The sequence below is a fragment of the Oryza brachyantha genome, chromosome 3, assembly GCF_000231095.2.
Source record: "Oryza brachyantha chromosome 3, ObraRS2, whole genome shotgun sequence".
Classification (NCBI taxonomy): domain Eukaryota; kingdom Viridiplantae; phylum Streptophyta; class Magnoliopsida; order Poales; family Poaceae; genus Oryza; species Oryza brachyantha.
In genome coordinates, this window is record NC_023165.2 from 14,686,635 (window position 1) to 14,711,964 (window position 25,330).

Genomic DNA, 25,330 nt, shown 5'->3' on the forward strand with positions numbered 1-25,330 from the left:
ATCACCAAATAGGAGTAGGACTCCTTATACTAATACGACTCATCCTCGAAAAGTATTTCCAATTAGAATCCAGTTTCCCAAACCGTGAACGCGCGCTACAGTACCCGCATGCTACAGTGGCCGGACGCGAATTGTACGCGGTCGCTACAGTAACATCCCGATTCCGCTACAGTAACCCGTGCCTGCTACAGTAATCCAAACCAAAAGTACTATAGCAAATTCCTTTTCTTTTCTCATCCAGTTTTGATCCGATTTACTTCCCGATTTTTCCGGCGCTTATACATACAACATGTGAAGCCCGTTACGATTCCATCCCATACGGTGTTCCTCTACCATGTGTCAACTCGTATTCAATATCGTCACCTGGCATCCTCGATCGTCTGGACCTCAGCTCCTCCCTGAGCCTAGTCACGATCCCACCGCCATTGACCGATATTGACCTCAAGTCACCTGCACAATTAGAGACAAACCAACCGTTTTCGAGCACAGATATCGCAACCTGACTTACATTAGTTATACACACTCGCACCAACACCTTAATTGTTTCCAAACCAAAATCAATTTATAAACCAAATCGCAAGTCAATTGTTCATCAGAAAATATTAATCATGCTTATGATCTTACAATCTCTCCCTTGATGAACACATTGGCAAACACTTCAAAATTTATTTTGTTGTTTTTGTGAAGTAACTCCAAAAAACATGCAATGCAAAAACAAAAAAAATTCAAGGAAAAATCTCTCACTTTTGAAAAGAAAGAAAATCCTTTAAGTATGACAATTATGCACAAATTTTTTTTTGTTACCTTGTTCTCCCCTTTTTGACAATGAATTCATCAATGAAGGTTTTTTATTTTCATTTTTTCTCGAAGAGCTTTGCAATGTACCAATAGTAACTCAAGAACTTGTATTACAATAACAAGGTAGAAAAAGTGACTAGCTAACTAACAAGCATGCACTAAAGTAAAACCATGAACTTGAGATATGGCAATTAAGATCAAGTCAACATTAAGAATTCATGATTTCAAAGAGTTATAATGCAACATCGGTACAAGCACATAGATTGAAAAATAAATACTGTACATATATACCCATTGTATTTATCACTCTTTTTCAAATTAGCTCTAGCACAAAATTACCAAGAGAATTTTTAACCTTTTTACTTGAGCCTTTTTGCTCAATTTTTTTCTCAATTATTCCGGGTACGTCCTTGTCGTCAAGACTGTTTTCAAGGATTCGGCACCCATTATTTTTGCTCACATCGAATACATCCTTGTCGTCAAGACTGTCCAAAGATTCGGTATTCATTTTTTTCTCTCATAGATATTTTTTATTCTCTTGAGCAATTTTAAAAGTTATTGAGGAATAACAAATCAATAAAGCATATATATAAGCATTTAAAAAACAACCGATATGCTACATCAATATTGCATATTTACTTAATTTAAGTATAGAATTTAAGTGTCATGCATCATCTTCCTTAAAAGCAATATCAAAAGCTCATGTATAAACCAAAAATGCAGACAAGCTAGATTACTAATCATATTCTCTAACAAGTATTGTAAGCAAGTACTACAACATACTAAAGGCACGAAACAAAGCTCTTAATTTTTTTTGATTTTTTTTTTGTTTTAAAACACACCATGCATTAATTAAAACATGTATGCAAAAACAAAATCAAAAGAGAAAAAAGAAAATATGAATGCAACACGGAGCCAAAAAACTCCCCCTTAATTGATGCCAAAAGGATGAATAACTCCCAATTCTCCCTGAAGAAAAGCAAATCGAGAAGAATCCAAAGGTTTCGTGAAAATATCAGCCAATTGCAATGTAGTATCAACAAATTTTAATTCCACATCTTTCTTTTCAACATGATCCCTCAAAAAATAAAAACGAATATCAATGTGCTTAGTGCGTGAGTGTTGAACAGGATTCTTAGCAATATTAATAGCACTTGTATTATCATAAAAGAGAGGAACTTTCTCAAAAGTAAGACCATAATCTCTCAAGGTTGAGATAAGCCACAAAATTTGGGAGCAACAACTAGCAGCAGCAACATATTCAGATTCAGCAGTTGATTGAGCAACATTAGATTGTTTTCGAGAAGACCATGCAATCAATGAAGTACCAAGAAAATGGCATGTACTACTGGTACTCTTCCTATCAATTCTACCGCCTCCAAAATCCGCATCCGAATAACCACTCAAACATATAGAAGATGAAGTAGAATACCAAATTCCAAATTCAAGAGTGTGTTGTAAGTACCTCATGATGCGTTTAACCGCTTGGTGATGTGAAGCTCTCGGAGAAGCTTGAAATCGAGCGCACAAACACACAGCAAATTGTATATCCAGTCTTGAAGCAGTGAGATAAAGCAATGATCCTATCATACTTCTGTATTCCTTTTGATCAACCGCTTCACCATCTTCATTAGGATCCAACACAGTAGCAGATCCTATAGGTGTAGTCATCGGCTTGCATTTGTCCATCATGAAACGTCGTAAAAGATTCTTGGTGTATTTTGTTTGATGCACAAACGTACCTTGAGGTGTTTGTTTAATTTGCAATCCCAAAAAATAAGTCAACTCGCCCATCATACTCATTTCAAATTCCCTGTGCATCGTTTCAGCAAACTCCACAACCAAAGGGTGAGATGAACAACCAAAGATGATATCATCCACATAAATCTGAACGAACAGTTGATCATCACTATGCTTAAGAACAAAGAGAGTTTTATCAATTTTTCCCATTATAAAACCTTTAGCAAGTAAAAAGTTTTTAAGCCTATCATACCATGCTCTAGGTGCTTGTTTCAAGCTATACAAGGTTTTAGACAAACGAAAAACATGGTTGGGAAAATCAGGATTTTCAAAACCAGGTGGTTGTTTCACATAAACTTTATCCTGTATATAGCCATTTAGAAAAGCACTTTTAACATCCATTTGAAATAATTTAAAACCTTTTGAAGCAGCAAAAGCCAACAAAAGTCTAATTGCTTCAATTCTAGCAACAGGAGCAAAAGTTTTATCATAATCCAACCCTTCCATTTGAGTAAAACCCTGAGCCACAAGTCTAGCCTTGTTTCTAACAATTAAACCATCCTGATTTTGTTTATTTTTGAAAACCCATTTAGTTCCAATAATATTATGATCAACAGGAGGTTCAACTAAGTACCAAACTTTATTTCTTTCAAAATTATCAAGTTCTTCATGCATGGCATTAATCAACGATTCATCAGTTAAGGCATGAGTAACATCTTTGGGCTCAAAATTAGCAACAAAAGCAGAATTCATATGAAAATCACGAGTTATTACCTTCGACCTTGTAGTACGTTCATCCAAGTTACCTATTATTTGTTCCGGAGGATGTCGTCGTTGAATATGAAGTGGAGCAGTGGCTTCAGATGAATTTTCATGTTCTGTACCCTGTTCTGACGAACTAGAGGTTTCTGGAGGTCCACCACCATCCGCACCTAAAGCACATGAGGAAGATCCTCCAGGCCTGTTTGACCGCTCTTCTGCCTGCGGTCTGACTGACATTGTGCCACCGGTCTGACCAGCTGACACTTCGTCGTCGTCCTCGTCATCACTTTCCTCCACAAATATATCCTCCCCCTCAACCTGTGATATTATACCTGAAATTTCGGGTCTAGTACCTGGACTAGCCTCATCAAAAGTGACTTCACAAGTCTCAACAATTTTGTTAGTTTCTAAAACAAGTACACGGTAACCTCGAGAATGTGCAGCATATCCTAACATAAGTCCATCACGAGAGCGTGATTCAAATTTATCTAAATTTACTGACTTTAACACAAAGCACTTACACCCAAAAACACGTAAATGAGAAATCTTAGGTGTATGTCCAAAACGAAGCTCATAAGAAGTCTTTCTAAGTTTTGATCTCAAGAAAACACGATTGGAAATATAGCATGCAGTATTAACAGCTTCAGCCTAAAATTTCCTAGGTGTACTGTACTCATCAAGCATAGTCCTAGCCATCTCAACCAAAGAACAATTTTTTCTTTCAATCACACCATTTTGTTGAGGAACCTGGGGTAATGAAAATTGATGTTCAAAACCTCTCAAAAGAAGCGTTTTTAAACTCTCCACCATTATCGCTTCGGATGGTTCTTAAAGATCCAGGAAGTTGAATGGCCAACCGAAGATACAAACTTTTAAAGTGTTCAAAAGCCTCATCTTTGGTAACCATAAAGAAAACCCAAGAATAACGAAAGAAATCGTCAACTATAACTAACACATACCACTTTTCTCCAACAGATTGCACTCTAGCTGGACCGACAGTGTCCATGTGTAAGAGTTGTCCTGGGGCATCCGTCATCATAGAAAATGTAGGAGTATGCGAGCATACAACCATTTTAGCATGACGACATGGCGAGCAAACCAAATCAACATCTTTTTTAAGTTTAGGCAAACCACGAATAAGATCTGAACCACTAATCCTAGTTAGATGATCAAAGCCAATATGTCCAAGTCTGCGATGCCAGAACATCACATCTTTAGAAAACTTTGCAACAAGACATATAACTTCAGAAGAAATACTACTTTCAAAATCAGCTTTAAAAACTCTTCTATATCGAGAAATATTAAGCACAACATCTCCAGAAAAATCAAAAATTTTACTTCCACTTTTCTTAAACAGAACATCAAAATTCTCATCGACAATTTGAGAAACGGAGAGCAAATTGTACTTTAGATTTTCAACCAAAGCGACATCATTCAATGTAAATTTGTCACTTACCTTGACAGATCCAGTTGCAGTGATCGTACTAGTAGAAGCATCACCGAAGATGATTGAATCCTTCCTTGATGCCCTCACGAGAGAGGAGAACCAACTTTTATCACCGGTCATATGTCGCGAACAACCGGAGTCTACAATCCACACGTTCTCCTTCCTCGCCAAAAATGCCTATGCATAAGCAGATGCCGAAGTCTCAGTACTGGGGTTAGATAATAAACATTTAGGAATCCAGTACTGAGACACACGACCAGATCTAACAGGAACATAACCAGTAGAAAATTCAATATGTTTCCTTTTAGAAAAATGCTCCCGAGGCTGGTTTAACTGCTTAAGAACCTGCGGTCTGACCAAAGCTTTACCACCGTTCTGGCGGGGGTTATAACACCGGTTTGACTGCTGGTACTGCTGCAGTCTAACCGCCTGCCTCGAGGTAAAAGCCAATTTTTGCCATCTTTGTTTTGCAAAAGCAATTTCCCGTTCCTTTTTTTGCTTTCTAGCAAGTCTAAAACAGAAACCAACAATATGACCATCTTTGCCACAAAAGGAACATGTATACTTATCACGATGAGTTGAAGCACAAGTTGATATAGCAGGTTTAGCATTAACAACCGATGTAGTACTAAAGACAAGTTTGGCATTTACAACAGATTTAGTATTAAAAGTAGGTTTAGCATTCACAACATGTTTAACACTCACAACTTTTGATGAAGAAGCACTCAAGGAAGACATGATGCCAGCAGATTTAAATACAGTGGTCTTAGGTTCAGGTTCAGTCAAAATTTCACCATTCTGAGCAATACTTAAAACAGTAGGAGGATGTCTAGAAAAGTGAACATGAGGATCAAAACCTAAACCACGATTGTGTGTGCTAACTTTAGATTGATCAAGAATCATGTTGAGGTTCCTTTTTCCATTAGAAAATCTTTGCAAAGAACTTTTTAAATAAGAAACCTCTTGAGTTAAACTAGCACAATTTTTGCAAGAAATCACTTCATCTCTTTTAACAACTTCCTCCATTTGTTTAACACATTCCAAAGCATGTTTAAGTTTCATCTCATTAGCAGGGCATGTCAAGCAAGGTTTAGCACTAGATTGCTTGATTCTTTTAGAGCTAATCAAGTTAAACATAGAACTAGCAAACACAGCAACTCGACATTTGTTTAAAGCTCTCTTAGCCAAGAACAATTCATCAACCAATCTAGTATTTATTGTAAAGCTAAGAGCAAGATAAGATTCAAGTTTTCTAGATTTCTTAGTTACAACATCAAGTTTTTTGCAATTATTCTGATTAACTTCTCTTAGCATTCACTTCAGCAAATAAAACATCACACGATTTGCATTCATCATCATTAGAAGCAAGAGATTTTAATTTACTATTTTCAATATTAAGAGAATCAATAGTAACTTCTTGTTGACTAATTTTTTTTCTCAAATTTAGAAATCTTGTAACCAAGTCTAGCAATCACTTCTTGAAAATATTCAACACTAGAAGGACCAGTTACCTCGTTGTCATCGTCAGAATCTTCAAAACTTTTAGCCATGAGACAAACACCAACAATGTTCATACTCTTGTCTTCTTCTTCATTATCTTCAAACTCAACGTCACTATTTTCTTGAACAACTGCAAAAAGCTTCATCCAATGCCTTTTGATAATACTTCTTCATCTTCATATTCTTGAGTTGTTTCTTATTCTGCTTGGCAACTTTGGATGCATCTTGAGGTTTAGCTTCTTCCTGTTTACCTCTTCCAAGCTTGGGGCACTGAGAACGGATGTGATTGGGTTGACTACATCAAAGCATCGAATTGGTCCTCCTCTTCTCCTGATCCTGATATTACTCACAGCTCAAGAAATTCTGTTAGTGGCCAAAACCAAGTCCTCCTCATTGATCTATTCCAGTTGATCATCGGACAAGGCGGTAAAAGCAGCAAAGGCTGTCAAGGAAATAGACTCAGAAGAAGATCCAGATGAGGATATTAAAGCAGTAGATTTCAAATCAGTCCTTTTTGAAAGAATATTCATCTCATATGTTTTCAATTTAGTATAAAGAATATCCAAAGTTAAAGCATTCATATCAACAGACTCTTGAATTGAAGTAACTTTAACATCCCAAACTTTCATTTCAAGGCCATTCATAAAGTGACGAGCAATCTCAGATTGAGAATAGTTAACATCATAAGAAGCATCAACAGATCTAAGATCACTTAAGATTTTATTGAAACGAGCCAAATAGTCATCCAAGGATTCTCCAAGTTTCATCTCAAATTTTATGTACTCCTTTTTGAAAACATCCTTTCACAACTCTTTGATATTTGCAGTTCCAGTATGAAAATCATTTAAAGCTTTCCAAATCTTATTAGCAGTTGCAAGATGCGAAACACGATCAAAATCGGAGCGAGAAATCCCATTTAGAATAATATTGCGCGCTTTGCAATTATTTTCAAATTCTAATTTTAGAGCCGGAGTATCAATGCGTTCAGGAATCTCATAAGGTTGATTAACTTTAAGCCAAATATCATAACGCTGAGATGTAATATAAGATTCCATCTTTTTCTTCCAATAGTCAAAATCAGATCCATTAAATATGTGAGGTTTGTTTGAAAACTTTTCAGCCATGGCAAACAAATCTAAAGATCGGCGAAGATCAAATAGAAAACGAGGCTCTGATACCACTTGTAGGATCGAACAAGATCAAATAAACCTACCAGAGCGGGGGGTGAATGGTAGGAAAAAACAAAACCCAAAAATCTTTCACGGAATAGAGGTAGAGGGGGGGTGAATGGTAGGGAAAAACAAAACCCAAAAATCTTTCACGGAATAAAGGATTACCTCTGTCGAAGAAATTGACGAAGGCTTGCTAGCTTGATCGCGTTGCTCCTGTGTCGCCGCTACCCTGATCGCGCCGCTCATGTGCCGCCGAACAGATCATCGAATCGCGCCACTCCTATGACGTCGATCGGATCGTCGGAATCCAAAAAATCACCAGTAAATGAAAGCCAAAAACGTAGATTGAATGATCTTGACTTTATTGCATCAACTGGTATTTATAAAGTGCACCAACAGCACTCCTATCAAAATCGTCGATCTAGAATCAACAACTAAATCTCACAAAAAGCACACCGGGGGCATACCCCTCGGTCTCTATTTATATCGAAAAGTCTATCACCAAATAGGAGTAGGACTCCTTATACTAATACGACTCATCCTCGAAAAGTATTTCCAATTAGAATCCAGTTTCCCAAACCGTGAACGCGCGCTACAGTACCCGCATGCTACAGTGGCCGGACGTGAATAGTACGCGGTCGCTACAGTAACATCCCGATTCCGCTACAGTAACCCGTGCCTGCTACAGTAATTCGAACCAAAAGTACTGTAGCAAATTTCTTTTCTTTTCTCATCCAGTTTTGATCCGATTTACTTCCCGATTTTTCCGGCGCTTACACATACAACATGTGAAGCCCGTTACGATTCCATCCCATACGGTGTTCCTCTACCATGTGTCAACTCGTATTCAATATCGTCACCTGGCATCCTCGATCGTCCGGACCTCAGCTCCTCCCTGAGCCTAGTCACGATCCCACCGCCATTGACCGATATTGACCTCAAGTCACCTGCACAACTAGAGACAAACAAACCGTTTTCGAGCACAGATATCGCAACCTGACTTACATTAGTTACACACACTCGCACCAACACCTTAATTGTTTCCAAACCAAACTCAATTTATAAACCAAATCGCGAGTCAATTGTTCATCAGAAAATATTAATCATGCTTATGATCTTACAAAACAAACTCGATGTTAAGGGACCTTAAGTAGACTTTTTCCTTACATAAATGACCTGGGTCGTTGAAAGCTCACGTCGATGGAATCAGCCTGCCGAGGGAGGCCCAAGAAGCAGAAGGTCCACGAAAAGACTAATTAGCGAACATTCGTTCAAACACTCTCTGCGCGAACACTCCCAGAATAGGTAACTTTTTTTCTTTATGTGTATAAAGTTTGCATATAAAATTTTATATGTATAAAGATCTCCTTATATATAAGTTTATACCTATAATATTTGTGTATACAAAAAATTTCATGCATATATATATATATATGTAGATTTATATACGTAAAGTATATATGTATAATATTACATATATAATGTTTATATGCTTAAAGTATATAAAGTTTACCCATATATATACATATTATATATATATATATATATATATATATATATATATATATATATATATATATATATGAGTCCGGCTACCGTGCTTTCGATAGCACTTCAAACAAATGCTGCCATTAGTTTTAACCATCAGATCTGATTTAGATTAGCGTTGATTGTACAGAGGCGGACGGCTAACGGAGCATGTTAAAATTTATCTAGCGATTAAAATAGAAAAGAGCGATGTCCTCCGTCCTCCTGATCTCATCGTTCCCATCTTATTCCAGCCTTCCTCCTGATCTGCTCACCCCCTTTCTCCTTCCTCCTCCTGCTCTCCTCGTTCATGTGCCCTGCAGCCCCAGCGCTCCATACCACCACAGCCCCTCCTCCTCCTGCCTCTCCATACCACCACATCACCCACACCATCCTCCTCCGGCGCCCCACGCCAGTGCAGCCCCTCCTCCTCCTGCACCTGTAGCCCCATGCCACTGCAGCCCTCCCAACCCCTCTCCTCCGGCCCCGTGCACTGCGTCACCACCCCTCTACTCTCGCTACATACGTGTCTTCCACATGTGCCCGATGACTGAGACCGATGAAGCTTTGGTAACCCCTCTTCTCTCTTTTATTCCTTTGCAAAAATCTGTTAGAGGTGGTTGTGCTGGTACCATTCTGTACTGTAATATTTAATTGGTTATTATTAGATATAAATATAAAATTCCAAACTGCAGTATCTGATAGGAATCAAATAGTATATTATTGGATAGAAGTATATTTCTTAGTACCAATATCTAATTGTTGCTTCTGGCCATTTTATCTGTACTAGTTGAAAAGGAAAAATAGGTTTAAAGATTGAGAATTGTTGATTTACCACTTCATGTCAAAGCGAAAAGCATGGTATAAATAATTTAGGAAACGGGTTTGGATATGAAACCTATTTCATACTATTATTGATCAACATAGGAGTACTTCCAGTTATCATGGGATACATACTCTATTTTATTTCCATTTAGTCTTTAGTAAAATGTGAAGTATTCTATTTTATTTGGCAATTAATCTAACTGAAACATGTTGCTTGTTGGTCTTGCTTGGTTAGCTTCTCGTTACCTCTTGAACTCTTTAGCTATAATTTGAAATCTTAGTTGTGCGTCACCCTCAGTTTTTAATGTCATAATGCTACTGGTTCTGCTAAAATATCTGATGTGGACGTGCTTAAAATCACATTTACTTTCCTCAATTTGTAATATGCAAATTAAAAGGTACTGGTCAGTTAATTACTCACAAGGTTGACCTCATTTTAACTTGCTTCCTCTGACTATATGAATTTCGAGTTAAATTATTGTTATGTCTGAAACTGTACATCATAATTATATTTTTTCGATAGTTTTTTCTGTTATCACTCTCCTATATAGTGTCTAAATGTACATAGCTGAGTTAATAATTAACCTCAAAAAGGGACTGTTAGTATCACTTGGTTTGGTACAGCTTAGAGTTTACATTATTATTTTTCTTTTCGCATGCAGTTTTGTCTGATTTGCTAGCAGTAAAATGGATGATTTTGCAATTGATGAAATAGACATTTTGGATGGAGATGAATCTGAAAATTTGTTGGTACATGAAGTATTCAATTTGCCGGTAGATGAAGCAGAGAAGTGTAATGGAAGTGAGACCTCAAATGATGTTGGTTTTGAGCCTCACGAAGGGATGGAGTTCTCTAGTAAAGAAGCTGCATATGACTTCTACAATGCGTATGGATATGTGCTTGGGTTCAGTATTGGTGTGAATAGTGGTTACAAGAATGCACAAGGTACCATCACTTCAATGAGATTGGTTTGTAGTAAACAAGGGTTTAACAAGCAACACAAATGTCAATTGGAAGAGCCATTTGAGGTGGCTGAGAGACCAAACTCAGGAACACCTGAAAAGTCAGTACCAGAAAGAAGAACTGGTTGTAAGGCTTCATTTCATGTTAGACTACATGAAGGTGGAAATTGGAAGGTAACAGGCTTCCACAAAGACCATAATCATGAGTTTGTTGGTAGTACTCCATCAAAAAAACGACATCTTCGTTCTCACAAGACAATTACAGCTAAGGAAAAGGCAGATATCAAGTTGTTAAGTGAGCAAAATGTATGTGCTACTCAAATAAGAGAGTATCTTGCAGCAAAGGCCGACGGTAAAGCAAACCTTCATTATGGTAAGAAAGATGTTAACAATCAGATTTCAAAGGAGAATAGAAGCTTAGTCGGGGTGGATGTCAATGCAATGGTAGATTACTTTATACTAAGGCAACAAGGTGATCCTGAGTTTTTCTTTGCTATAGAACCCGATGAAGACAATTTTGCTAAAAATATTTTTTGGGTTGATGGACGATCAAGAAGGGCATATAAAGACTTAGGGGATGTCACAACATTTGATACAACATATAACACCAACCAGTATAGCATGCCTATGGCACCTTTCCTTGGTGTCAGTCCTCATTGACACTCAATATTCTTTGGCTGTGCATTGATTAGAGATGAGCAGAGGATGACCTTCTTTTGGTTGTTCCAAACATGGTTGGATGCAATGGGTGGTAAAAAGCCAAAAACATTTTTTACCGATCAATGTCCATCAATGAAGGCAGCAGTTGAGAAGGTTTTTGGTTCTAACACTGTCCATAGGTGTTGTTTATGGCATGTATTCAAAAATTTTAGAGACCACTTGAGGGTTCTTTATGGGGTAGTTCCTGGTTTCAAAGATGAATTGAGAGCTGCCATCAACTTCAGCTTGACAGTTGTAGACTTTGAGAAAAATTGGGAAGGCATGCTTGAGAAGTACAAGATGCGAGACAACCCTCACCTTACCCTCATGTATGACAAACGACATACATGGGCCCCAGCCTACTTTCGTGGTTCTTTTTGTGCCGGCATGTCTACTACGCAAAGAAGCGAGAGCATAAATGCAGTCACAAAGATTTGGATGGGATCTAACACATCACTTTACAATTTTGCCAAGAAGTTTGATAAAATGGTGGAAGGTACTTATGAGAGAGAAAGTTATGAGGATATTAGAACAATGAATGAGAAAGCACAATTGTGGTCTTGTGATCCAGTTGAGGAAGAAGCACGAAAGGTGTACACACGAAATGTTTTTTCACTTTTTAAAGAAAAATTGAAGAAGGCATCTGGGTATCGTGTGCATGAGGTAGAGAAGGACGTACTTTACAAGATCCGTCCTGCAGTAAACCAAATCAAGTATGAATGGTATAATCCTATACGCGTTGTGGTTATAGATAAGAAAAATAGTACTGCTGAATGTGAGAGCAAAGGTTTTGAATACCAAGGAATTTTGTGTCCACATGCTCTTGAGGTGATGCGATACGTTGGATTGGAGCCGTTCCTTCCTTCTCATTACATTCTAAGGAGGTGGACTCGTGATGCTAATGCAAGCATAAAGAGAGCAGTAAGTAACAAGACAGTGGAGGGTAAAGGATGTGAGCTGGATTCCATCATGCTTCATGCCTTAAACCAACTTATGCAGGAAGTTGCCAAAGAGGCTGTCAAGTCTCGTCCTGCAATTGAGAAAGCTCGTACACGTCTGATTGAACTGAAAGATGAAGTAATTGAAATAAATCAAGCAATAAACCTCAAATCTGTTTTGTTAGAGAAAGATGATAATGTAGTGAATACCATGAATGCTCCATGTGAAGCATGAAAATGTCTGAAGTTTGGAGACCCGTCAATCTCACAGTGCAAGGGAAAGAGGAAACCCCAGAGGTTGAAGCCTCCATCTGAAGTTAAAAATGCAAAAAAGATGCGAACTTGTAGTTATTGTCACAAAAAAGAAGGCCACAATATGGCTACATGCCCAAAGGTAATTCTCAGATTGTAATTAAAAAATATACTTAATATGTGTGTTTATGACTTGATTTCTCACATTTATTGTTACATGTACATGTAGAAATTGAAGGATGGAAAAGCAAAAAAGGATCCGGCATATTGCTTTGAAGAGGATGATGATGTTGAGACTGACAGTGACACTGAAGATGATGAGTACTAGTGAGATCTTGGTACTTATTAGTTCATCTTTGTGTCTAAATATTTTTATCATTGTCAGGATGTTAATCCTTATTATTGCAACTTACTAAGTCAATTCTTTATTCCATCAAACAGCAAATTAATATGTTTTCTAATCTTATTTTATTTTTTCCAGGGAGCTTATGGAGAAGATATGAGATGCATTTTGGTTATTACTTCATTTTGGCACAGCTACAGGGGCACATTTTCGTATACCTAATAAGGTTATATTTTTGTATAGCTATAGCCTATAGGATAAATTTTGGTATATCAATAAGGGGATATATTGTGCTACAGTTAAATTTGCTATGTAGTTTTTCTACCAAAAATGTATAAATTTATAGTTAAATAGTTCACATTGTTATAGAGAGAACATGTTTCAAATAATGAGAACCATATTAGCAAGCAGCAGTGCTGCACCATCCGTTTTTACCAACAAAAAATCACTTCAGTACAATATATTAATATCATACAAAAAAAGAATATATTAATATCATACAAAAAAGGAAAAAAAAGAATGACATATGAGCCCATTAGTATACACAACCTATCCTCTCAAAGCAGCAAACTATCGTCAGAAGCACAACAAAAAAAAATAAAAATAAAAATAATTGATGGGTTGCGGTGGCGTGGGGTAGTGGGCTGCATGCCGCGCGGACGAGGAGGGCAGTCTCCAGGACGGTTCCGTTAGATGCTCCGTTAGCCCTCTGTCTCCATTAGGATTAAGCGCTAATCTAAATCAGATCTAATCGTTGAAACTGATGGCAACATTTGTTCGAAGTGCTGCCGAAAGCACGGTAGCCGGACTATATATATATATTTTATATATATATATATATATATATAACCAAGTGATACTAACGGTCCCTTTTTGAGGTTAGTTATAACTCAGCTATGTACATTTAGACACACTATATAGGAGAGTGATAACAGAAAAAACTATCGAAAAAAATATAATTATGATGTACAGTTTCAGACTTAACAATAATTTAACTCGAAATTCATATCAGTAAGAGGAAGCAAGCTAAAATGAGGTCAACCTTGTGAGTAATTAACTGACCAGTACCTTTTAATTTGCATGAATGTGCCTAATTACAAATTGAGGAAAGTAAATGTGATTTTAAGCACGTCCACATCAGATATTTTAGCAGAACCAGTAGCATTATGACATTAAAAACTGAGGGTGACGCACAACTAAGATTTCAAATTATAGCTAAAGAGTTCGAGAGGTAACGAGAAGCTAACCAAGCAAGACCAACAAGCAACATGTTTCAGTTAGATTAGTTGCCAAATAAAATAGAGTACTTCACATTTTACTAAAGACTAAATGGAAATAAAATAGAGTATGTATCCCATGATAATTGGAAGTACTCCTATGTTGATCAATAATAGTATGAAATAGGTTTCATATCCAAACCCGTTTCATAAATTATTTATACCATGCTTTTCGCTTTGACATGAAGTGGTAAATCAACAATTCTCAATCTTTAAACCTATTTTTCCTTTTCAACTAGTACAGATAAAATGGCCACAAGCAACAATTAGATATTGGTAGTAAGAAATATACTTCTATCCAATAATATACTATTTGATTCCTATCAGATACTGCAGTTTGGAATTTTATATTTATATCCAATAATAACCAATTAAATATTACAGTACAGAATGGTACCAACACAACCACCTCTAACAGATTTTTGCAAAGGAATAAAAAAGAGAAGAGGGGTTACCAAAGCTTCATCGGTCTCGGTCATCGGCACATGGGGAAGACACGTATGTAGCGAGAGTAGAGGGGTGGTGACTGTCACGCCCGGAGTTTTATCCCAAGCCTAAAATCGTAAAAAGAAATTCGTAAATAACAATTGGCTTAATTAACTCAGGAAAAATCCCTCTAAAAAGAACTTAATTTAATTAAATCGAGGTTCCAAATCAATTAACAGGATTTAAACTCAAATTACAGAAGTATAAAATTTGGCCGAACAAATTAATTTAAAACTCGGCAAAAGTGGGGTTTTCCTTTTTCCCTCCTTTTTCCTTCCTTTTTCCCTTCCTTCTCAAATTGGGCGAAGTCTAATTTTCCTCCCTTCCTTTTCTTTTTCCTTTTTCTTTTTCCTCCCCTCCTTCCTGGGCCGGCCCAGCCGAGCCGGCCCATTTCCCCTCGGCCGGCCCAGCCGACCGGCCCCGGCTTCCTCCTCGCGCGCGCCTCCGCCTAGGCCGCTGCCTCGGCCCAGCTCACTCGCCCACGCCGCGCCGCGAAGTCCGTCGCCGCTCCCTCCCTCCTCGCGCCACTGACAGGTGGGGCCCACCTGTCAGCGACCGAGCTCCGCCAGCCCGCGTCGCGCCCGCGCCGGCCGAGTCCGAGTCCGCCGCCGCGCCGCAACCGCCGCCGCCGCAACGGCCGCCGCCGAGACCGCGTCGCGCCCGACTCGGTATCCAACCTCCGTCCCGCCCTAGCCGGCGCCGCCACCCTATAAATCCCCACCGCTGCCGCGCCGTCGCCCGCTTTCCCTCTCAGCTCAAGTCGCCGCCGCTGTTCGCCGCCGCCGTTCAATCCCGCTGCCGGACGCCTTCGTCGCCGTCCAGCCGCGTCATCGCCTCCGCGCCGCCGTCGCCGACCGGTTGCCACCCTCGTCGTCGCCGGTGAGCGTCCCCGCGCCGCGCATTCCTTTGTCGCCCGGTCGCCGTCGCGCCCGGTCGCCTCACCGCCGCCAATCGATCTCCGCCGCCACCGCCGATCTTCCGCTCCTACCCGCGTCGCCACCTCTGCCTCGTCCTCGCCGACTCGCCCGCACCGCCGCCGCCGTCGGTGAGAGCCTCCATCCTCCTCCCCTTCCTCTCTTCCTTCCCGGTCGATCGTCGCCAAGCCGCACGTCGTCGCCGGACGGGTGCGAAGCCCGTCGTCGCCGCCACCCGCTGCTGTCGTCGTCGCCTTCGCGGCGCCGTCGTCAAGCCGCCGCCACTCGCGCTCGTGCGTGCCCGCGCCCGCCGCCCGCTCGCCGTCGCCGCGCCAGCCGTCGCCGCTGCTTTGCCCGGTTGTGTCGTCGCGCCGCCGCCTCGGTCGCGCTCCACGCGCCGTCGCTGCACGCCGGTCGTCGCCGTTGCACCGTCGCCGTCGCCGTCCGTCGCTGCCGTCGCCATGCGCCGCCGTCCGCCCGAGCCGCTGCTTCCCCCCCCTCTGTTCCCCTCTCACCGACTGACGGGGCCCACCCGTCAGCCGCCACCGCACCCTCCTCCCTCTCTCCTCCCGTGGGACCCGCGTGTTAGCCGCCCACTTCCCCTCTCTCCCACCGACAGGTGGTCCCCACCCATCAGCGCCTCCTCTCTCCTCGCTGACGTCAGCAGCCCCATTAATTGCGCAATAAATCAATAAGGTTTTTCTGTTTAGTTTAAAAACCCAGAAAACTTCTAAAATTCATAAGTAATTCATCTAGTCTCCGTTTAGGTCCATTCAAGTTTCATTAAATCCATAAAAATGCCAAGAATCCATTAAAAATAGTTTCTTTCTCTGTTTCAGTAGTTTTATAGCCTGTTTTGTTCGTTTTGCCTTGTTTGTCGTAGGTTTTGACCCCGTCGCAGCGCCGTTCGTTCCCGAAGTCGTCGCCGAAGTTCCTCGTGGGCCTAAGCAAGGCAAGTGGCACCCTTCTTTGATCATACTGAACCTATAATTATAAAATTCCCCGCTTTTATATTCAAACATGCATTGTCTTATGCAAATCTATTTACTTTATTTATCTATTGGGCATTTACCTTTATATACCCGTTGATCCCCATTTATTATTATTGTCATCCCAGGGTTAATTTGACTAGAATTAGGGTTAGTCAATGCTTAGCCATGCTTAGTTCAACTAGCTCACCAATTCTTACTTAATTATTTGTTAGACTTTGATAGACCTTTAATGGTTTTGATCATGGTTAATCTCCCGTTGAGGATTAATACAACTAAAATATTGCTTATGGTGGGCTGTGGGTGCATGGTTTTGAGAGTCGTGCCCATGGCAGTTAAGGACCGGTTCTCAGGAAACCCTGAAGGTCTTACACGTACTAACCACAAGCCAGAATGGGCAATGGTGAGACTCGTAATCTAGCTTGTCCCTATTCGACGTACCAAGGCAAGGGTAGGCGTGATGGAGTATGGACGGGCAATCGTGGTGTAACGAAAGCCTCTGTTGCTTCCGGATCTACCAAGGCACAAGAGGGGACTGCCCGACTAGGTATAAAGGAGGGGGTGAAACCTGAAGTGTGGTGCGATTGTCTAGGGAGGGTTAGGTGAAAGGTCTTATCATGGTTTCCGTACTGAGGTATCGTGGAGGTACGTTGGGGCATGGTAACATGCTTGGCAGACATGTCTTGTGGGTAAAGTTGTACACCTCTGCAGAGTAAAACTATTCGAATAGCCGTGCCTGCGGTTATTGGGCGAACTGACAGACTCATTGGGATTAGTTGAACCCCTTTAATAATTTTATTAATCTTGGAACTGGTTTGACCCTGCGCAACGTGGTGTAACGTTGGCAGTGGTTTGGGTCTGTCGCAACGTGGTTTAACGTTGGGCAAAGGGTTGACCCTGTCGCTACGTGGTGTAACGTTCGATAGTGGTTTGGGCCTGTTGCAACGTGGGGTAACGTTGAACAGTGGATGATTATTTTAAATGTTTACCTTACTTTTATTTCAGTCTATTTTACCTTCTGTTTTGCTAAATTACTGCAGCTTTGTGCAATTTAACCTGAGCCTATCTCTTGATACCCTATTGCATTCATTATTCTCCCTCTCTCGGGTGTTACTTGTTGAGTATGGTGGTTTGTACTCAGCCTTGCTTAATTTTCCCCCACCAGAGCAACTGCCAGAGCCTGTGTCAGAAGAAGGTTGTTCCGAAGGTTGAAGTGAGGTTCAGTTCGCCGTCGAGAATGCCTGTGGTGTGGAGCCGTCATCGCCAGCTGAAGCTGAAGATTAGATGGTTTAGTTTGTTTTCCTTTTTCGCTGCATTTCGATAGATAATTGTTTTTATTTGTTTTTAAGACGTGGAACTGTGTATTAATTTGTCATAGTGTGTACTCGGGCTGATTCCTAGACCGAGATTTAATGCATGCTATTGTTCAGAAATTTGGTGTAAATCTCTGGGCGTGACAGTGACGCAGTGCACGGGGCCGGAGGAGAGGGGTGGGGAGGGCTGCAGTGGCACGGGGCTACAGGTGCTGGAGGAGGAGGGGCTGCACTGGCGTGGGGCGCCGGAGGAGGATGGTGTGCGTGTGAGGCCACGGGGCGCAGGGCTGCAGAGGCAGGAGGAGGAGGGGCTGTGGTGGCACGGAGCGCTGGGGCTGCAGGGCACACGAACGAGGAGAGCAGGAGGAGGAAGGAGAAAGGAGGTGAGCTGATCGGGAGGAAGGCTGGAAAGAGATGGGAACGATGAGATCAGGAGGAAGGAGGGCATCGCTCTTTTCTGTTTTAATCGCTAGATAAATTTTAACGTGCTCCGTTAGCCCTCCGCCTCTGTACAATCAACGCTAATCTAAATCAAATCTGATGGTTGAAACTGATGGCAGAATTTGTTTGAAGTGCTGCCGAAAGCACGGTAGCCGAACTCATGTATATATATATATATACATATGGGTAAACTTTATATACTTTAGGCATATAAACATTATATATGTAATATTATACATATATACTTTACGTATATAAATCTACATATATATATATACATGAAATTTTTTGTATACACAAATATTATAGGTATAAACTTATATATATGGAGATCTTTATACATATAAAATTTTATATGCAAACTTTATACACATAAAGGAAAAAAGTTACCTATTTTGGGAGTGTTCGCGCAGAGAGTGTTCGAGCGAATGTTCGCTAATTAGTCTTTTCGTAGACTTGCTGCTTCTTGGGCCTCCCTCGGCAGGCCGATTCCATCGACGTGAGCTTTCAACGACCCAGGTCATTTATGTAAGGAAAAAGTCCACTTGAGGTCCTTTAACTTAACATCGAGTTTGTTTCATGTCCCTTAACCGCCAAATCAGAAATATGTACCCCTAAATTTGCATAAACCGTTCAAAAAAGGTCCTCAGTATTATTGACTCAATTTTTGACCGGTTTTGCTGACGTGGCATACAATGGATCCCACATGTCAGTTTTTTTTTTGTTTTTTTCGCTATCCTTCTTTCCTTTTTCACTTCTCTCACGTGCTCTCGTCTCTCTCTCTCTCCCTCCTCTTCTCACCTTGGCTGGGGCGGGAGTGGCAGCACACTAGAGGCGGTGGTTGGGCAGGCTGGCGGCGCAGCCGGACGGCGGTGACGACGGCCAAGGTGGCGGCGGCTTGTGGCGGAGCCGGGCGAGCGGGGGTGATCGAGCAACGCTAGGCAGCCCATCCAGGAGGCGTCGGGGGAGTCTCTGCTGCATTTCGTCACAGCCTCTGCTGCGTTCCGTCACAGGTATAATAGGGTTGTTATTGATAGTACAGATGTGTTGTTTACCTATGCAACTTTCGAATGGTGAATATGACCATTATGTATATTCTGTAGTTTCATTTTGTTAGTCAATTACTACGTGGAATAATGGTATATGTTGTGCCATCTAGATGGACATAGTGGTCCATTTGCATCACGGAGGGATTGTGAATGAGATAAGTAAGCGTCGACGTAGTTTCGAGGGAATGACTATGAGCCCGATTGTGTTCACCGTGCCACATACCTTCAATGAGCTAGCGTCTCATGTCAAGGAATTGTTAGGATGGTCAAACAAGAACGTTGCTCTTCGAGGTAGATATGATATCGATGGTTGATTCATGTTGCACAAACAAATGTTCAATTTGAATGGTCCGGTTGAGTGGGTGACCTACATTGATCTAGTCATGGGGTCACGATTCAAATAATTGGAAGTCATCGTCTCAAAGTTTTCTATGAGACCAATCAAGAAAGACTACGTAGACTTCAACGCCTCACCGATGACATAACCCAGTATGTGACAAAGTGATTTCGTGACAACTGGTCACAACAAGGGGTTGATTACTTCTATCACGATCGGACCTACGAAAACGAGAGTGCTTGAAGAAGGTTAACCAACGGGAGTTGGTGCACATGAAGCCATGAATCAGACGAAGGAGGGTAAGGGAAAGGATGGGTCACTGTCTAATAGTGAAGTGATCACCAAAGTCCCAATGTTGCTTGCGGAGTCTGTGTACACAAGAAGCGAGTGTGAGCGGACAATAAGAGAAGGACTCGACAAGCATTTGATGAAAAACATTTGTAGAAAAAAATCAATATAAAAGAATCCATAGGTCCATGCCCCATCACTGCCAACTAGCTAGGGCACTGATGTACTAGTGCTCCATGCTATATAGGAGGATTGACGCGAATATCCTAGCACCAATACCAATGACAAGCCAGCCCATCTGCGCCCCAGGCCAACCCACATTGCGGTTCTCTACCTCCGTGCTAGCTATGGGGATTGGTGCGGGGCTACTGGACTTAGATGCTCAGGTAGGTCCGTCCCTAGGCCACCAACATGGTTCTATATGGGGGCCTGGACTGGAGCTGAGCTGCCCTAGCTCCACACCAAACCCTTTGGCACTCAAAATTACTGGGAATACTCTAGCTAGGAGCTACATCTTGGAAATGCTTACCCAACAAACACATTGCCAGTCTATGAATATCCCTAATGTGTGGTCCAAAAGGTATTTGCGCTCTATTACAATTTACACCACAATTGCAACCTAGGGTTCCTACAAACCCATATCGTACCACATACACCTGGGGAAAATCATGAGGGGACAAAGGGACATCTTACGGTGGAGTCCTTCCCGTGGATCCGTAGAAGAGAGGTCGAATTGGCAAGGGTGTCTAGCCTGTCCAGGTTGGACAGGCCTCCGCACCAGGAGTCTTGGTGCAGAGATGACGGACCTCCGTGCCTTCGTGTGGCGTGAAGTAAACAATCCATTTTTGAAATAAGTCTCCAAACCGGTTCATTTACACATATACTTATCAAAAAAGGGCAAATAGTGCCAAAGAATGGAGGTTTGACAATGCCTCCACCTTTGTGAAGTGAGATAAAAATAATTGATGAAGCTAGTTGCTATTTTATGCTTTCTAATCTCATACTATTCAGTAGCAGGGCCATCTTGGTCCCCAAAAAAAAACTGAGAAAGAATTTGTGGAAAAAGCGAGGAAATGACATTCCGACGTGTCGACCTCGTTTAACGGTGGCATTATATTGAAGCTCATTTGAGAGATGACATTCTAGTGAATCCATAATGCTAGATATACAATATTCTCACCTAGATAGACGAGTTAGCTTTTCTATTGATAAGGAGTGTGTAAGGTTTTTTTTTTGTTGGGTTTTAAACTTCGGCATAATTCAAGTGCAAACTCTACAAGTGCAGAGTACTGATAGAATCGGGTATTTTATTTGAAAATATCAGGCGATCTGTCGGTGGTTAGGTGTACTGTATACTGTTCAATATGCAGTCTGAAAAGTACGAATTGTAGATAACTGGAAAGCTCCAAGAGTGTAGAATCCCCATGAGTTGATTGATAGGGATGAGAGCACACCAATTATGAATACGATCGTTTCAATCCCACCAAATTGCTCGGTTGATTCAGTTCCTTTGGTCTTCTGCCCACTGTTTTCATTAATCCAGCTTGGTGTTGCCTGTCTAAAATCCCCATCCAAAATTGCAGAAAGCCTGCACATGGTTCAATATAGGAAGGGTACTTGTCTGATTACTAGTTGCATTAATGAATATTTTAGACTTTTCTCTCTTCTTTTTGAAGCAAATTTGCAATGAGCTGTCAGCAGCATTTCCATTTGTGCTGTAACCATGGCCACATGGTACTAATGTGGTGACTGGTAGGCTCAGATCAAATCATCAGATTCAAGCAAATCAAACCATATTTATATCTATTCTTTTGAACACATGCGCTTGATGCCTGAGGACGCCACCGGACATAGAACACCAACGAAATTATTTTATTAAATAAACTTGTTTAGCAAGTAATTTTATTATTAAACAACCGGGCAAAATTTTTCAAAACTGAACCTTTTAGCTACGCCAGTGTTGGTGGCGTGGCAAGATAATGTTGCATGCAACCTAGTTGGCATAGCATGTCGTGACAGTCTTGCCACGCCATTATCGGTGGCATGCCAAGACAATGCTGCCACGCCATCGATAATGACGTGGCAAACTGTTTCGCCACGCCAATGTTGGAGGTATTACGAAAAGGTTCATACAATGAAAATATTTTCCCCGTAGGTTTAGTAATAAAATTATTTATTAAAAAGGTTTTAAAAATAAAAAATTTCGACACCAACTTCATCTTGAAAATATATACACACTCATGCAGTAAGGAGGCACAGGAAACAAATTGCACACACATGCTCCTTTGCCTCATCGATTCAACAAATCTACCCATGGCACCCATCTTCTCCATCCTCCATGCTCTACCATTCCTTGTTCTGCTCCCAATAATCGCCATGTCTCGTGAAATCCTACCACTGAAATCCTCACTATCTGTCGATGACTACCAGAGTGATCTCCTACGATCAAGGGATGGCACTTTCTCCTGCGGCTTTCGCGCGGTCTACGACAATGCCTTCGCCTTCTCGATCTGGTACACCAACACGGCAAGCGAGACGGTCGTGTGGACGGCGAACCGCGGGCGCCCGGTGCACGCGAGGGGGTCGGCCGTTACCCTGCACAAGGGTGGCGCCTTGGTTCTCACGGACTACGACGGCACTGTGGTGTGGCAATCAGACAACAACTCCAGTGATGTCCAGCAAGCTCGGCTCCTCGACACCGGGAATCTTGTCATGACGAGCTCCACAGGTATGATCGTATGGCAGAGCTTCGATTCGCCCACGGATACGCTGCTACCGACGCAGCACATCGTCGCAACTACGAAGCTGGTCTCTGCCAATGGTTTTCATGATCCCGGTCACTACATGTTTCATTTCACGGATTCATCCGTGCTGTCGCTTATATATGATGATGCCGATGTTCATGATATATATTGGCCCGATCCTGACGATGGACTGTATCAGAGCAAGAGGAACCGTTACAACAGTACTAGGATGGGGGTTCTTCATGGGAATGGTGATTTTGTCTCAAGTGATTTCGCTGATCAGCAGCCATTTTCTGCTTCCGATAGGGGTTCAGGGATCAAGAGGAGGCTTACACTAGACCCTGACGGCAATCTCCGTCTCTACAGCTTGGACAGCTCGAATGGCGACTGGTCAGTCTCCTGGGTCGCCATATCGCAACCATGCAACATCCATGGTTTGTGTGGTCCGAATGGAATCTGCCACTACTCGCCTGCACCTACATGTTCTTGTCCACCAGGCTTTGAAATGAACAACCCTGGCAACTGGACCCAAGGTTGTAAGGCTATTGTAGACACCTCTTGTAGTGTTGCACAGGTGCAGTCTGTCAGGTTTGTGCATCTTCCTGACACTGACTTTTGGGGATCTGACCAACGGCATGTCGACAAGATATCTTTGCACGCCTGTAGGAACATTTGCGAGAGTGATTGCAACTGCAGAGGTTTTCAGTACGTGATCAGGGAAGGGACGTGTTTCCCAAAATCATTCCTTTTCAATGGAAGGGCATACCCATCACACAGGTCAGCACGCAACATGTACCTCAAGATCGCTGGAAGCACGAATATTTCAGGTATGCTGGTGCCCCAATCCAACGTGCTCGATCCAAGAAAGCATAGCCGAAGCTGTCATCAGATGGACGCAAAAACCATGGTACCATTTCCTGATGTGCACAGGACAAGTCAGGGAGAAACCAGATGGTCCTACTTCTACGGGTTTGCCGCTGCGATTTTCACTCTTGAAGCTCTCTTCATTGCAACTGCATGGTTCTTTGTTTCAAGATGGGAGCTGGGGTCATTGGAAATACAAGCAGTTGAGCAAGGCTACATGATGATGGCAATTAGTAATTTCAGAAGATATAACTACAAAGAGTTGGCTAAGGCAACTAAAAAGTTTAGATATGAACTTGGAAGAGGAGGTTCAGGTATCGTCTACAGGGGAGCCCTGGATGATGGCCGAGCTGTCGCTGTTAAGATGCTGGAAAACGTAAGGCAGTGCGAGGAAGAGTTCCAAGCCGAGCTGCGCATAATTGGGAATATTAACCATATGAATCTGGTAAGGATCTGGGGATTTTGCTCGGAGAACTCACACAGGATGCTGGTCACCGAGTATATCGAGAACGGATCACTGGCTAACATACTGTTTGATGGAAACATTTTGCTAGACTGGAGACGGCGGTTCAATATTGCGGTAGGCGTTGCAAAGGGGCTAGCCTATCTCCACCATGAGTGCCTGGAGTGGGTCATCCATTGCGACGTGAAGCCGGAGAACATCCTGCTGGACAAGGATCTAGAGCCCAAGATCGCCGACTTCGGGTTGGCGAAGCTCCTGAGCAGGGGAGGGTCCAACCAGAAGGTGTCTCGCGTGCGAGGGACCATAGGCTACATCGCTCCAGAGTGGATCAGCAGCCTGCAGATCACGGCGAAGGTTGATGTGTACAGCTATGGAGTCGTGCTGCTTGAGCTAGTGTCAGGGAAACGAGTTCTGGACTTGGCTGAGAGTTCTGGTGAGGAGGTGCATGTGTTGCTCAGGAAGCTTGTGAAGTTGCTTGCCAGTACCTTGCTGAACGGAGACGAGCCGTCTTGGATTGAGGAGTTTGTGGATTGCAGGCTAAGTGGGCAGTTCAACCACATGCAAGTAAGAACGATGATCAAATTGGCTGTCGCGTGCTTGGATGATGAGAGCAGCAAAAGGCCAACAATGGAATCTATATTACAGCTGCTGCTTTTGGCTGATGAATCTTGTAGTAGTAATGTTCTGCGGTGAGGTGCTAACAAGCTGGATTCACTAAGAGAAATGCAAGTTATTGTATTCAAAGATTGCAGTTTTACGTAGCTCCTATCTCTTTTTTATATTTTATATTGTAAGTCTTTCTTATTTTATCAAAATTCACTAATTGATGAACGTATATATTTTGTATATGTGTCTCGATTCATTAGTACCTATATAAATCTAGACAATACTAGAAACACTTATATTACGAAACAGAGAGAGTATCTTGTTTTAAACATAAAGGATGTCAATTCAGCCTCTACATCCGACAAGGATGTACACAACCAATTATCACGATTATATGGTGGACCATGTACTGCAAATTCTGAGACATTTTGTTCCTTCAGATTTAGTGCCATATTATGCTATTTAAGATATATCAAACATCTTTTTCAGATCTGTTTATTCTGTCATTGCTTCTTTATTATGAGATGTACATTTACCGTCCTTCATTCCTTTTGCCCCATGAGTTATACCAAAGTCAGGTTCGCATATTATGT

At 41.7% G+C, this 25,330-nt stretch overlaps 2 protein-coding genes and 1 long non-coding RNA gene across 3 annotated transcripts; all 3 read left to right on the forward strand.

Moving 5' to 3' along the window:
• The first annotated feature begins 10,458 nt into the window (after positions 1–10,458).
• Positions 10,459–11,394, forward strand: LOC102722549 (protein FAR1-RELATED SEQUENCE 5-like). Its single transcript, XM_006665085.2, has one exon. It carries the CDS (start codon positions 10,459–10,461, stop codon positions 11,392–11,394), a length of 936 nt encoding a protein of 311 aa, XP_006665148.2.
• A 436-nt stretch (positions 11,395–11,830) lies between these two features.
• LOC121053984 lies at positions 11,831–13,395 on the forward strand. Its single transcript, XR_005811463.1, has 3 exons — positions 11,831–12,765; positions 12,853–12,961; positions 13,105–13,395. It is a non-coding gene; the product is annotated as an uncharacterized LOC121053984 (long non-coding RNA).
• Positions 13,396–22,373: 8,978 nt separating this feature from the next.
• Positions 22,374–24,824, forward strand: LOC102720785 (putative receptor protein kinase ZmPK1). Its single transcript, XM_040521664.1, has one exon. The coding sequence runs from the start codon at positions 22,374–22,376 to the stop codon at positions 24,822–24,824; it is 2,451 nt and encodes an 816-aa protein (XP_040377598.1).
• The last annotated feature ends 506 nt before the right edge of the window (positions 24,825–25,330 follow it).

Excerpts from the sequence above, each read along its gene's own strand:
- LOC102720785 (XM_040521664.1), top strand. The coding sequence starts at position 22,374 with ATGGCACCCATCTTCTCCATCCTCCATGCTCTACCATTCCTTGTTCTG.
- LOC102722549 (XM_006665085.2), top strand. The coding sequence starts at position 10,459 with ATGGATGATTTTGCAATTGATGAAATAGACATTTTGGATGGAGATGAA.